This window comes from Elephas maximus, chromosome 10 (assembly GCF_024166365.1).
Source record: "Elephas maximus indicus isolate mEleMax1 chromosome 10, mEleMax1 primary haplotype, whole genome shotgun sequence".
In the NCBI taxonomy this organism is placed as follows: domain Eukaryota; kingdom Metazoa; phylum Chordata; class Mammalia; order Proboscidea; family Elephantidae; genus Elephas; species Elephas maximus.
In genome coordinates, this window is record NC_064828.1 from 101,635,246 (window position 1) to 101,650,676 (window position 15,431).

A 15,431-nucleotide genomic window follows, 5' to 3' on the forward strand; every position below is an offset into this window, starting at 1 on the left:
AAGAGCGAATATGCACAATGGGTGGGAACTAGCCGTGGACAGATAGTTACATAGGCTGAGTGTTAGGAACATGGGTATTCATTATATTACCCTGCCTACTTTTGTGTATGTTTAAAATTATTCATAATAAAAAAATTTTTTAAACATATATGTAGGTCAAGCAGAGTCCTCAAATTGAATAAAGAACAAGTTCCACACATATATGCATCCCAGCTTTCAAATGGTTATACATGCTGTTATGATGACTAAATTTCAAATTCATTTAAAAATATATACATTGCTGGTGCCCAATGAAGTCAAGTTCCAGAGGGCTAAAAGGCAGAACTGGAATAAGGAGTAGGATTAAAGCTGTACTGCTAAGGAGACGTGATAAAAGTCATAGTGATCATACCCACACAGTAAAAGATTAACTTTGCCCAAAACAGAAGTCCAGCCATAGCCCCCAGCTTCTGGAAGGTAATCTCTATGCCTTTGGAATGTCCAGACTGATAGAAATGTCTTTGTTTACCTCTAGGTCTGGGGGTCTTGGTCCACGCCAGATAGTCTATGCTAACAATGTTATTTATGGTGAGGGCTTTGGGCCATATAGTATCAGCTCAACCTCTGGATGGGCTGAAGACTAAGATCAGCCATGCAGGTAGTCAAACCTATTTAAGTGACTGATATCCAATAATAACTCTGGACACCAAGGCTCAGGTATTGCCACAGTTGGCAATACCCCATGTATATCGTCACACATTGTTGCTGGGAGAAATAGGTGCTGTCTGCACAACTCCACTAAAAGAGGATAACCAAAAGCTTCATGCCTGGAACTCTCCTGGACCCTTTCCACATACCTCTTGCCTTGGCTGATTTTAATCTCTATCCTTTTGCTGAAGTAAACTGTAACCATGAGTATAACAATTTTCAGGGAATTGAACGAGTTATTCTAGCAAATTAAAGAACCTGATGGTGATCTTGGGGACCCCCAAACTTACAGTTGATGTCAGAAGTAAGGGTAGTCTTAAGGACTCCTGAGCTTTGCAATACACCATTCGTGTAAGTGTTCATGCTGAGAACTGCCAGCCACAGGAAGCCTGAGAGTTAGGAACTAATTTCAAGACACTGCCTTTATAGTATCTAAAAGCAAATATTATTCCACCCCTTAATCTAAATAAAGCCCTTTTTTAGTACACTCCAAACATTTATGTAAGATTTTAAAACTTACAAATGCATTTCATTGTCATAGGAAGACTCCAAAATTCATACATTTCAAAGAGAAAGTAATGAACACTCAGCTATACATACTTTGGGTAAGTAAATACCAGAAAGCTGCCTTCTCAAAGTATAATGAAATGTGGAGGGGAAGGCAAAAACAAAGGCACAGCTGATACACAGAGCAAGTACACAGAAACTGCTAGTTTTCAAACTAAAACATCCTTACCCTATAACATCAATCACTTTCAAGAGTTCAGAGTCAAGCAGCATAGAAGCAGAAATGGGCTCCCAGAGATTATCACTTGCTATGATTTTCACCCGCTCGAGACCTTGATGGTTCAGCATTTTTCTTAACATCTTTCAGAGAGGTAAAGAGAATACATAGGAAAGGTTACAAATACATTTTTAGCTGTTGAATTATGACAAAGATAGCTAAAGTATCTTCAAAAACCAGCATCCTGGAAGATAGTTTTAATACTATTTCTCATTACAAATGTACCTCCTGTGGAAAACAAATGCATTATCTTTAAGGTAATCTACTTCGTGGGCATGTAAAAAAAAACAAAAAACCACAAGGAGTAAAAATGGTTTGGATGGAAGCCCTAAACAGGACAAATGAAAGAGAAGCTGTCCTGGTTGAACTGAGTGAGGGTCCCAGGACTCATACATGCATTTCCATCCACTGCCCTCAGAACCTAACTGGGATTCTACAGACACAATTTAAAAACTGGGAGAATATACTGAAAACCAGAGTAAGCCATAAATACAACGTAAATAGCAAGACTAAATTTAAATTCTATAAAAGAATTATTCACTAATAATTTGAAGATAAAAAAGATTTTAAAGTTGTACAGACCTTGATGTAACTGATGTCAAATGTTCTCTCATTCCAAATCTACAAAAGAAGAAGTCAAAGAAGTCTGAGATGAAAGTTTTAAGTGTCAAAAAGTAGACACTACCATTAAGATAACCACTTCTCCCATCATCTTTCATATCATCTGATACGCCATTTTTCTTACTTTATGAAATGACCTATCAGGGAATTTATAGCTATTTATAAAATAACATGCAAATTTTTTTTAATTAAAATATTTGGTGGGTATTTTTCAAAAAGTAATTTATTCCAGAGATTTCTATGACAGTGGAATATTCATTCACTCACTCAACAAATATCGACGGTGTAGTGTGTGCGAGACACTATGCTAAGCACTTGAGGACTAACAGACACGGAGGCTGTTGTAATAATTAGGAGAGGACTCCAAAGTCACAGCTGGAAGAGCAGCATTCATAAATACACTGTACAGGAATAATTTTTTAAGTGCACACAATCAAAGATGTGTTAGATCACAAAAGCAAACTCTTAATGAGGAAAGATAAAAGGAACAAATCTCTTAGATTTAGAATCACGAAGACTTTCATTTTGCAGCTAAGAAAACTGTTAGTAACAGAGATGGATCTAAGACCCAGGTGCTGTAACTCCAAAAGATCTTCCTATTCTACTTACACAGGAAAGAGTCTCTGATCTAAGAAGCTCCTCACCATACCATGTGATTATCAAGAGTCTAAAAGAGATTTCAATCACCCCTTACTTGCCAGAAACATTTCCTAAATGTGACATTACCATAATAGAAAGCTACTAGACCCAAACCTGCATTTAGCTTCACTGTGGGTTAAAAATACCCTGCCATTTAAGAAAGCCCTCAAATGCAAATTAATTTTCAGTTATAATTTGGAAAACGGTAACAGAAACAAGCATATTCTTATCTCCAGCTTCCTGCAGCTCTTGGTTGACAACCATGTAGTATATCAACCTGTGATACTGCAATTTATCTATTCCAGTGTCGAACCCTTTCCCTGAAGCCCTCCAGAGCTTATGAATCTTGCTAATTCTAGAACATAGTTACAGTGCCTTCAACACAGCAGGAGCTCAGTAAGTGCTTGCTTATTGCATGAAAACTTTCGACAAATAGCATATTAATAAGCAAATTTTTATTAAGTATGTTAGCATGACTCTATGGGGTGGAATGTCATGTGAAGCATGCCTCCAGCCTGCCAACAGACCAGCTGGGGAGACAGAATATTGTGCTTTACGCTTTTTAATCATTAAAAAGTGTTAAATAGCATTTTAGGATAGGGGTAAGGGAGATGACGGCCAAATCTAGCCCACCGTATTTCCACAGCCTGACAGCTAAAAATGGTTCTTAGTGTTTCAAATGGTTACATTTTAAATGGTTATGTAAGTACCTACCTGATATCCTCGATTTTGTTTCTTTACCCACAAAACCTAAAATATTTACTCTCTGACCTTTTAAGGAAATGGTTGTCCAACCCCTGGATTAGGATAATAATAGGTGGCTCATAGAGAAAAACAAAATTTATCATTAAACTCCAGTAGACACAGTATTATTGTAACGACTAGAGACACTAGGAAAAGCTTTACACAAGGGTTTCAGCTGAGGTGGCACAAACACACACACACACACACAAAAACCATACACTTAGTACGGTTGTCAAAAGTGGGAAGAATCTGAATGGGCAAAGAGGAGGAATAAAAGGTCACATGTTGTTAATCTGTGTTATTTTTAGACACCAATAGGGCAAATTAGCCTGACACAAAATGGTTAGTCAACAAAGTGTCACAGAATCAAATTACTTTAAAAAATTACAAATGCATGTCCAAAAATTAATTACATTTTAAGCATGTTACCAACCCCAATATAATCAATGTCCAAATTATGATAATGCTTGGCGCCCACAATCCAGGCCACGACATAATAGGCAGTCAGCTGAATATTTACATAAGGCCAGTTGAAACCTTTCCCCAGCCATCCAGGGAATGACCATGGCAACCCTGTAGAGAGAAGGGAAGAGGCAAAGATGGAATGGGATAACAGTGCTAGCTCATTCAAAACAAAACAAAAAGGACACTCAGCTAAGCAAAATTCCAATACATACCTGACTAAAGGAAAGATTGTACATCACACACAATTTCTCAAAACCCCTTCCAGACTACCCACCCACTAAAAGCCACTGCCGTCAAGTAGATTCTGACTCATAGCGACCCTATACAGACACCATAATTCCTTAGTGACCCCTAGAGTCAGGTTCCATAATCCCAAATGCTCTTCCAAGAAAAAATAAGAATAACAAAAACATCTCTCTCAAAGACACATATCACAGAAAGAAACGTATCATACAATTTAACACCCCTTCCCCACCGTAGGGAATGTTCAACACTACAATTTCTGTTCTTGGAGGTCAAATCAAAGAGTTCAGGAAAGCTTATCCTTAACTAGGCCTGTGTTGTTGTTGTTGTTAGGTGCCATCGAGTCAGTTCCGACTCATAGCGACCCTATGCACAAAAGAATGAAACACTGCCTGGTCCTGCGCCATCCTCACAATGGTTATGCTTGAGCTCACTGTTGCAGCCACTGTGTCAATCCGTCTTGTTGAGGGTCTTCCTCTTTTCCACTGACCCTGTACTTTGCCAAGCATGATGTCCCTCTCCAGGGACTGATCCTTCCTGACAACATGTCCAAAGTATGTAAGATGGCAATCTCGCCACCCTTGCTTCTAAGCAGCATCTTGGTTGTACTTCTTCCAAGACAGGTTTGTTCGTTCTTTCAGCAGTCCGTGGTATATTCAGTATTCTTCGCCAACACCACAATTCAAAGCCATCAATTCTTCTTCGGTCTTCCTTGTTCATTGTCCAGCTTTCACATGCATATGATGTGATTGGAAATACCATGGCTTGGGTCAGGGGCACCTTAGTCTTCAAGGTGACATCTTTACTTTTCAATACTTTAAAGAGGTCCTTTGCAGCAGATCTGCCCAATGCAATGCATCGTTTGATTTCTTGACTGCTGCTTCCACAGGTGTTGATTGTGGATTCACTTAAAATGAAATCCTTGACAACTTCAATCTCATCTCCGTTTATCGAGACATTGCTCATTGGTCCAGTTGTGAGGATTTTTGTTTTCTTTATGTTGAGGTGTAATCCATACTGAAGGCTGTGTCTTTGATCTTCGTTAGTAAGTGCTTCAAGTCCTTTTCACTTTCAGCAATCAAGGTTGTGTCATCTGCATAACGCAGGTTGTTATTAAGTCTTCCTCCAATCCTCATGCCCCATTCTTCTTCATGGAGTCCAGCTTCTCTGATTATTTGCTCAGCACACAGATTGAATGGGTATAGTGAAAGGATACAACCCTGACGCACACCTTTCCTGACTTTAAATCACTCAGTATACCCTTGTTCTGTCCAAACAACTGCCTCTTCATCTATGTAAAGGTTCCTCATGAGCACAATTAAGCATTCTAGAATTCCCATTCTTCGCAATGTTATCCATAATTTGTTATGATCCACACAATCGAATGCCTTTGCATAGTCAATAAAACACAGGTAAGCATCCTTCTGGTATTCTCTGCTTTCAGCCAGGATCCATCTGACATCAGCAATGACATCCCTGGTTCCATGCCTTCTTCTGAAACGGGCCTGAATTTCTGGCAGTTCCCTGTCGCTATAATGCTGCAGCCATTTTTGAATGACCTTCAGCAAAATTTTGCTTGCGTGTGATATTAGTGATATTGTAAGGTAGGTATGATACAAATCCTTCATCCACTAGCATAGCTTCTTACAGTTCAAGGCTACCAAAAATATTAGTCAGGTATATTTTGCTGGGTACATTTTCAACAGCAACAAAAAATAAATTATTTAAAAAGTACTAATTAGGTAATCAAATTTAACAAAACTAGTCTGTCTTTATATCAATATAAATGCCAATGGCTAAAAAGGAAAATATACTTTTGTTAAATGATAAAAGAACAAATAAGTGCACATTCTTCCAATAACCCTGATTATTATTCTCAAGTTTAAAAAAGACTGAGAAGCACTAATTACAATTCTTAAATCCTAATTCTCTTACTAGCATATTAACATAAGCTCAACGGTTAATTTCCATAGCTCTTCAATATATGATCAATCTAGTTCACCACTGAAAAACATCAAATTCGAAATGACAAAATGCTTCTTTATTTTTCTAAACTCAGGAAGAAAGCAGAAATGTAACAACATAAGAAATATGATGTTAAAATAAGGCAACATTTTTAAACACTGTAATGCCAAATACATTCTCTATGCCCACCATGTGTAAGTCTTTGTTAGGAAGTGGTTCTGTGTGCCAGACTGTCTACATTTAAATGAGGGCTGACCTTGGAAGCAGCCCAGTGGGAGGGTATGGGCTGAATTCTATACTTTTCTGCTCAAAACATTTCCGAAATTTGTTCTAAGTGCATTTAGAAAGAACACACTCATTCCTCTTTTTTTTTAATTTAGAATTATTATCCTTCGATTGTTTAAAACGATTTTAAAAATAACCTGAAATCAAATCTTTCAAATGGATTAATTTCACTTAGTCTGAACGTAAGTCTGTTTCAAAAAATGAAATTCATCTCAGGTGATGAAAGTATTCCACCACTGCGAATGTCTGAAATACTGCACAAGCTCTGTACACGTTGCTACGGAGAACCGTGAAATGCGTATGGTCCCCTTTGGGCAATCAGCCAATGATCCTGTCCCTAGACCCCAAGAACCCCAAGGGCTGGTATTTGGGACCAATTTGTCGGTATCCCTAGTGCCTGGAACAGTGACTGGCGTATCATCAAGGCTCAAAAAACAGACGAGTTTTGTATGCACTTCTTCTAGAAATGGGGTCTGCGACTGCGCGTAACGGTAGAACTCTTGCCTCTCATACAAGAGACTTGGATTCGGTTCCTAGCAATGTACCCCATGTGCAGCTACCACCCACATGTCAGAGGAGGCTTGTGTGCTGCTAGGAGGCTGAGCAAGTTTCAGTGGCACTTTCACACTAGGACAGACCAGGAAGAAAGGCCCAGAGCTCAACTTCCAAAAATCAGCCAGGGAAAACCCTATGAACCACAATGGCCCAATCTGCAACCAATCAGAGGGATAGCACAGGATCAGGCAGCATTTCAATCTGCTGGGCGTGGGGTCCCCATGAGTGGGGGGCCAACTTGATGGTAGCTAACAACAATAACTGCATGTACCACAATTTTGTAAGTAGTAGGGGTGTGCTACTGTACATAATATACAATTTTATGAATAGTACTACTCTTTTACAAGTTTTGATGATTTTGTTAAGGAAAGTAGTTTAGAGTTACGTAACAAAAGCAGAACAAAATTAGTTCTAAATCTGATTTTGCCGTTTACTGATGGTCTGTAGCCTCAGGTCAGTGGCTTAAGCCCCCTCAGCCCTCACTGTTCCTTCCGTAGAGGGGAAAGTAATACCTTACTCCAGAGTTATTTTAAGATTAGACATTAGATGGATAGATAGATGATAGATGATTGATAGATACATAGCTGATAGATGACTGATAGATGATAGATATCCAGAAGAAAAAAGGAAAAAAAAATAGGTAGATAATAATTTTTACCAGTTGCCACGGAGTTGATTCTGACTCATAGCAACCCCATGTGTTTCAGAGTAGAATTGCACTCCACAGGGTTTTCAATGGCTGTGATCTTTCAGAAGTAAATTGCCCAGCAAAAGAAAGGATCATGCCTGGTTCATGCTTTACTGCTGGTAGCACTAACATTATTATTAGTACTTCAGTAACGAAAGGACTCAGAATTTAAAAGTAAAGGTAAAACAGACTGCAGAAGCATTGCAAACTTCATTTCTTACCCACGAGTGTAATATTAGGGTTCCTCTTCTTAGCTTCCTTCATTAACCACCACTCATATCCTCGGAAATAATTCTCATCTAGCGCATAGTGCATGTGGGAGGGCTCAGTGCCATCTGGATGGGGGAGAGCAAAAGAGGAAAGAAATAATCTGTTAATGGGATTCCTATGGCCACCCCCCTTCGCCCCCTCCCCCTCCCCACACACACACACTTCACAGAACAGTATTCCATTTCCAATCCTGAAGTTGGGCAAATAAGAATAATCTTATATAATTAGAGGTTGGATGATCCAAGCATATTATTTTATCATTTTTCACTACCCTAAGCATCATAAGGAAACCCTGGTGGCATAGTGGTTAAGTGCTACGGCTGCTAACCAAATGGTTGGCAGTTCGAATCTGCCAGGCACTCCTTGGAAACTCTACGGGGCAGTTCTACTCTGTCCTGTAGGGTCGCTATGAGTCGGAATCGACTCGACGGCACTGGGTTTGGTTTTTTTGGAAGGATCATAAAGGAAACCCTGGTGGTGTAGTGGTTAAGTGCTACGGCTGCTAACCAAAGGGTCGGCAGTTTGAATCCGCCAGGTGGTCCTTGGAAACTCTATGGGGCAGTTCTATTCTGTTCTATAGGGTCACTATGAGTCGGAATCGACTCGATGGCACTGGGTTTGGTTTGGTTTAGAAGCATTATAAAGGTCCTAAATAATCTAACTAACTGCAACTTTCTATCATATATTTAAAAAAAGAACCCACTGCCATTGAGTCGATTCCCACCCATAGTGACCCTATTATAAGCAGTGTTAAAAGAAGTTTTATCACTTCTACACAAAGCAAGGGGCACAATGGGCACACCCCACCTTCACTGCTAATTGCATGGTAAGGATCAGCATGAATCCAGTTCCCACCAGGAAATGGCAACCGTCCTCACCTTCCCACTTCTCCACCCTTGTTACCAGCCACTCACAGGGCATACTCTCTCTCTCTCTCTCAGCCCCAGTCATCCAGAGCTGAGTCAGAGCTCACAAGTTAGATGGACACTGTCTTTCACTCCAGCTGCCCATACAGCATTTCTCAAACCCTAGCCACTCGTTGGAAGGACACCTACCTTCAGACTGCCAAACAGGCAGATGCCAGTCCCTGCTGGCTCTCACTGCCCCTGTGGGTTTGTTAATACCCTAGGAGGACTCACAGGATTCACAAAGCATACCACACTTGAGGAGCCCTGGCGGCACAACAGTTAAGAACTCAGCTGCTAATCACAAAGTTGGTGGTTCAAACGCATCAGCTGCTCCACTGGAGAAAAGACCTGGCAATCTGCTCCTGCAAAAATTACAGCCTAGAAAACCCTACAGGGCAATATGACCCTGTCACATGGGGTTGCTGTGTGTCAAAAACAACTTAATGACACCTAACAACAACATACCATACTTACTAAGATTTATTACAGCCAGAGAGGATACAAAGAAACCCATAAGGGGAAGTTTGGAAGGAGTCACAGCGCAAAGCTTTCATGTCCCAAGGAGGGACATGTTACTCTCTCCCATGGGTGATCACCAACCAGGAAGCTCCATCTGATCTTCAGAGGTTTCATTGGCCTCACCACGGCCATTATAGTTACACCACCCTCATGAGGCTTAGTCAGCATCAGGCCCCCAGATGGTCACTCTTGGTCTGCTCAGCCTCATTCATCAGCCTCAGGTGTTGATACATCTCAAAAGAACCAAGAACGAAAAGCCAAATTGCTTTTTGCAAGGTGATTCTATATCTTGCAACCTTACATAATTGAAAATTCCAAGGACTACATTCTCCTGGGCTTTTGGTCTCTCAGGAGTTCTGAAATCACCATGTTCAATTTTAAGTTCACATCACCTCAACTTCCAGCTTTCTGATCCTGGCAGTGAATCCCTGGGCTCCTGAGCCCCAATTCTCATGTTCTATACCTGGAACCTATAATGTACCGCACTATTGCCAGAAAATACTTTTGAGGACAAAGGATTGAGCACACATTCTCACTATAACAAAACTCTATACTAACTTCTTAGTGTCTCAAGGTAGGTAACTGACATCAAAGTCTTGATTAAAAAAAAAAAAAAAAAAATTACACAGGCACAAATGCCTGCCCTTGTTAAGTAGGACCTCAGAAGAAGAGGCGCTGCTACATAAACCAGAGACTCGATCAGCCTGAGACCAGAAGAACTAAATGACCAGCTGACATCAATGACCTCCCTGACAGAGAACACAACAGAGAGTCCCTGACGGACCAGGAAAAGAGTGGGATGCAGAACTCAAATTCTAGTAAAAAGACCAGACTTAATGGTCTGACTGAGATTGGAAGGACCCTAGAAGACATGGCTCCAGGTCTCTCTGTTAGCCCAGAACTGAAACTATTCCCGAAGCCAACTCTTCAGACATAGACTGGACTATAAGATATAAAATGATACTCGTGAAGAGAGTGCTTCTTAGCTCAAGTAGATACATGAGACTAAATGGGCAGCTCCTGTCCAGAGGTGACATGAGAAGGCAAAAAGGGACAGGACCTGGTTGAAAAGACAAAGAAATTCGGGGTGGAAAGGAGCAGTATGCTGTCACATTATAGGTAGACCAACTAGGGTCACATAACAATGCATATATAAATTTTTGTATGAGAAACTAACTTGAACTGTGAACTTTCACTTAAAACACAACTTAAAAAAAAAAAAGGAGGGGGCCACTGCCCATTTCTTCTTATGGGTAAACATCAGAATTCACAAAAACTACCTGCTTCTACATCTCTGCCTCTTATTTAGCTTCAGCAAATGAAGCTGGCCAGTAATCATCAATTCTGCCTAAAATGTGGTGACAATAAAACACATGTCCTCTTACAATAGCTTGGGGAAAGTTTTTGTGTAGAGATTTTGGGTTGTTTTTGCTTTTTTTTTGGCATTTTTTCTTTTGACACAAATTAAACACTAATACAACTACGCAATTGTCTCTATTTAACAAGAATTATCTTCAAAGCACTAAAAGGAACACAAGTATATAGACAATACTCTAGAGTTCACTATCACAGAATCTGACCTGTAAATAATAAGCTTTACATAATCATTGACAGAATTAAATTATCTCTTCTTACTCAGACCCAGAGGCCATTAAACTAATAATTGATAACACATTCTACACAAAGCCAATCTAAACAGTGACAATGAAAATTGATGATTTGGTAGTTAAAAGTAATTTTGTTTTTAAAAGAAAAAAACTGAAATACTGATCACTTGTACTGTTACCACAATTTTATTTGATGTTGACAACACTTTATACATAATAAAATTTTTTTAACTTCCCTATAAAATTCCAAGCTGTCTTTATGCTCTGCCTAGTACAGTCTTTAGAAGCTACAGGTTTATTTATCCTGATTACTTCAACTAAACAAGCAATCTAAAGTCAGAATGCCATTTTTGATGGATAATTCATATTTTGATATAAATTTTTTATATAGAGTTACATTTAAAAAAGGAATAGTAAGGAACAATCTACTAACCAACAATCAGTATCAAAAGTCACCACTTTTAGTATTTATATTTTGAAATCACAGTCTATGGGGTTAAGTAAAGATTAAAATGTTGGGGAGGAACCATCCCATACCCCAAAAACTCCTACCTGTTGACTGCCCATCACCACCTATTTCGACTTTTAAAATATGCAAAGAGGCACCGAAGTTTGGCTGGGGAAAGAAGTAACAGTATTAACACCGTGCTTCATTATTTGAAGAACATAGCACTTGAAGACAATTAAGAATCCCTTCCTTTGGTTTTGCAGATGAGAAAACCAAAGCAAAACTTCAGATAGCAACTTCTTCCAACAGTAACTTGCCTTTTTTTTTTTTTAATTAGAATTGTGAAGCTGACAGATTTTACTGATGAAATTCTCCATATAATTTCTAAGATATCACAATTACCATTCAATGATTATTTTTTTATTACCTTAAAGAGAAAATCCAATATTTGAGAACGATAGGGCTCTTGGTAATTTACTAGAAGTCGGGAGGTTGCCTGAAGAAAAAAAAAAATGTTTTCAGGAGTATGAATAAAACAAGTCCAGTCATGAATACTTTTTCATAATGATCAACCATCCCACCCCATATGCACATTGAGCCAACCCCTGGGAAAGGCTGAGCTGTGGAAAGTTACTCCCTCGGTTGCTTGCTTGTCTGCTTTTCTTCTGCCATCACTGGAAAAGTACAGCTATTGTTTGTCCAATAGCTAAAGGGCAGGTTCTGAGCAACAAGCAAGTTTCACTTCTGCTGGAGTGAGGGTTGGCAGGGAGGTAAGTTTGATACCATTGACAAATACATGAATGCAAACTTACCTTTTTTTTTTTAAGCGTTTTAATTTTTTCTTATTGTACTTTAGATGAGGGTTTACAGAACAAACTAGCTTCTCATTAAACAGTTCATAGACATATTGTTTTATGACATTAGTTAACACCCCCAAGACCTGTCGACACTCCCCCTTCTCAACCTTGGGTTCCCTATTACCAGCTTTCCTGTCTCCTCCTGCCTTCTAGCCCTTGTCCCTGGGCTGCTGTGCCCCTTTAGTCTCATTTTGTTTTATGGGCCTGTCTAATCTTTGGCTGAACGGTGAACCTCAGGAGTGACTTCATTACTGAGCTAAAAGGGTGTCTGGGGGCCATACTATCGGGTTTTTTCCAGTCTCTGTCAGGCCAGTAAGTCTTGTCTTTTTTTCATGAGTTAGAATTTGTTCTACATTTCTCTTCAGCTCTGTCTGAGACCCTCTATGGTGATCCCTGCAGAGCAGTCAATGGTGGCAGACAGGCATCATCTAGTTGTACTAGACTCAGGCTGGTAGAGGCCATGGTATATGTGGTTCATTAGTCCTTTGGACTAATCTTTCCTTTGTGTCTTTAGCTTTCTTCATTCTCTCTTGCCCCTGAAGGGGTGACACCAGTGCAGTATCTTAGATGGCTACCCACAGGCTTTTAAGACCCCAGATGCTACTCACCAAAGTAGAATGTAGAACATTTTCTTTATGAACTATGTTATACCAATTGAGCTGGATGTTCCCTGAGACCATGGTTCCCACAGCCCTCAGCCCAGCAATTCGGTCCCTCAGGGAGTTTGGATGTGTCTATGCAGCTTCCATGACCTTGCCCTGCACAAGTTGTGCTGGATTCCCCAGTATCGTATAATGTCTTACCCTTCTCACCAAAGTTACCACTTGTCTATTGTGTATTTAGTGTTTTTCCATCCCCATTCCTCTCCTCCCTTGTGCCCATCATAGATGGCTCCTTTTGTGTGTAAACCTTTTCATGAGTTTTTATAGTAGTGGTCTCATACAATATTTGTCCTTCTGTGATTGACTTATTTCAGCATAATGCCCTCCAGAGTCATCCATGTTGTGAGATGCTTTGCAGACTCATCATTGTTCTTTATCACTGTGTAGTATTCCATTGTGTGTATGTACCATAGTATATTTATTCACTCATCTGTTGGTGGACATCTAGGTTGTTTCCATCTTTTTGCTATTGGGAACAATGCTGCAATGAACATGGGTGTACGTTTGTCTATTTGTGTGATGGCCCTTATTCCTCTAGGATATAGTTCTAGGAGTTGGGATTGCTGGATCATATGGTATTTCTATTTCTAGCTTTCTAAGGAAGCCACATATTGTTCTCCACCAGTAGTGCATAAGAGTTCCCATCTCCCCACAGCCTCTACAATATTTGTTATTTTCTGTTTTTTTGATTCGTGCCAGTAATGCCGGGATGAAATGGTATCTCATTGTAGTTTTGATTTGCATTTCTCTGATGGCTAATGATAGTGAGCATTTCCTCATGTGTCCATTAGCTGCTTGCATGTCTTCTTTAGTGAAGTGTTTGCTCCTTTGCCCACTTTTTAGTTGGATTATTTGCCTTCTTGTTGTAGAGTTGTTAGATTTTCCTGTAGATTTGAGAGGTTAGAGCTTTCCTGGATTTGTAATAGTCAAAAATTTTTTGCCAGTTTGAAGGTTCTCTTTTCACTCTTTTGGTGAAGTCTTTTGATGAGCAAAAGTGTTTCATTTTTAAAAGACTGCAGTTATCTAGCTTATCTTCTGGAGTTTGTGTGTTGTTAGTTACGGTTTGTATCCTGTTTATGCCATGCATTAGGGCCTCTAGTGTTGATCTTATTTTTTCTTCTAAGATCTTCATAGTTTTTGGTTTTATATTTAGGTCTTTGATCCATTTTGAATTACTTTTTGTGTATGATGTGAGGCAGGGGTTCTGTTTCAATTTTTTGCAGATGTATCCAGTTTTGCCAGCATCATTTGTTAAAAAGACTCTTCTCCCCATTTGATGGACTTTGGGCCCTCGTCAAAGATCAGGCAACTTTAGGTGGATTTACATCTGGGTTCTCAAATCTGTTGCACTGGTCAATGTATCTGTCATTGTACCAGTACCAGGCTGTTTTGACTACCGTAGCTGTATAGTAGGTTTTGAAGTCAGGTAGCGTGAGCTGTCCTTTTTCTTCTTCTTCTTCAGTAGTACTTTACTTATCCGGGGCCTCTTCCTTTTCCATATAAAGTTAATGATTAGTTTTTCCATGTCTTTAAAGAATGTTCTTGGTATTTGGATCGGCATTGCACTGTATTTGTAGATTGCTTTGGATAGAATTGTCATTTTCACAATGTTGAGTCTACCTATCCATGAGCATGGTATGTTTTTCCATTTATGTAGATCTCTTCTGGTTTTTTGCAGTAGTGTTTATTGTTTTCTTTGTATAGGTCTTTTATATCACTGGTTAGATTTATTCCTAAATTTTTTATTTATTTTTTTTTTTTTTTGTGGACTGTTACAAATGGTATTGTTTTCCTGACTTCCTTCTTGTCATTCTCTTTATTGCTGTATAGGAATCCAACTGACTTTTGTATGTTTATCTAGTATTCTGCTAATTTGCTGAATGTTTCTATTAGTTCCAGTAATGTTCTCCTGGAGTCTTCTGGCTTTTCTATGTATAGTATCATATCATCTGCAACAAGGGAGAGTTTAACTTCTTCATCACCAATTTGGATGCCCTTTACTTCTTCTTCTTGCCTTATTGCTCTAGCTGAGATTTCCAGCACAATGTTAAACAGGAGTGGTGATAAAGGGCATCCTTGTCTTGTTCCTGTTCTCTAGGGGAATGCTTTCGGCCTCTCTCCATTAAAAATGATGCTGACCGTTGGTTTTTATAGATGTCCTTTATCATGTTGAGGAATTTCCCTTCTATACCTATTTTATTGAGAATTTTTATCAGGAATGGGTATTGGACTTTGTTGAATGCCTTTTCTGCATTGATTGAGATGATCATATGATTCTTTTATTTATGTGGTGGATTATGTTGATTGATTTTCTAATGCCAAACCATCCCTGCATATCTGGTATGAATCCTACTTGGTCGTGGTGTATTACTTCTTTGATACGATACTGAATTCTATTGGCTAGAATTCTGTTGAGAATTTTTGCATCTGTATTTCTGAGAGATATTGGTCTGTAATTTTCTTTTTTTTTTTTTGCAGCGTCTT

The 15,431-nt window shown here is 39.2% G+C and overlaps 1 protein-coding gene across 1 annotated transcript in view; it reads right to left on the minus strand.

The window, feature by feature from the left end:
* The window catches only part of GALC (galactosylceramidase), a 76,854-nt gene that overhangs the window by 45,228 nt on the left and 16,195 nt on the right, over positions 1 to 15,431 (minus strand). Inside the window, exons 2-7 of the mRNA XM_049898011.1 lie at positions 11,856 to 11,924; positions 11,533 to 11,596; positions 7,898 to 8,011; positions 3,909 to 4,048; positions 2,054 to 2,092; positions 1,424 to 1,554 (exon numbers count right to left, since the gene is read on the minus strand). Coding sequence (XP_049753968.1) covers positions 1,424 to 1,554; positions 2,054 to 2,092; positions 3,909 to 4,048; positions 7,898 to 8,011; positions 11,533 to 11,596; positions 11,856 to 11,924 — 557 coding nt within the window. The remainder of the gene's footprint in view (positions 1 to 1,423; positions 1,555 to 2,053; positions 2,093 to 3,908; positions 4,049 to 7,897; positions 8,012 to 11,532; positions 11,597 to 11,855; positions 11,925 to 15,431) is intronic.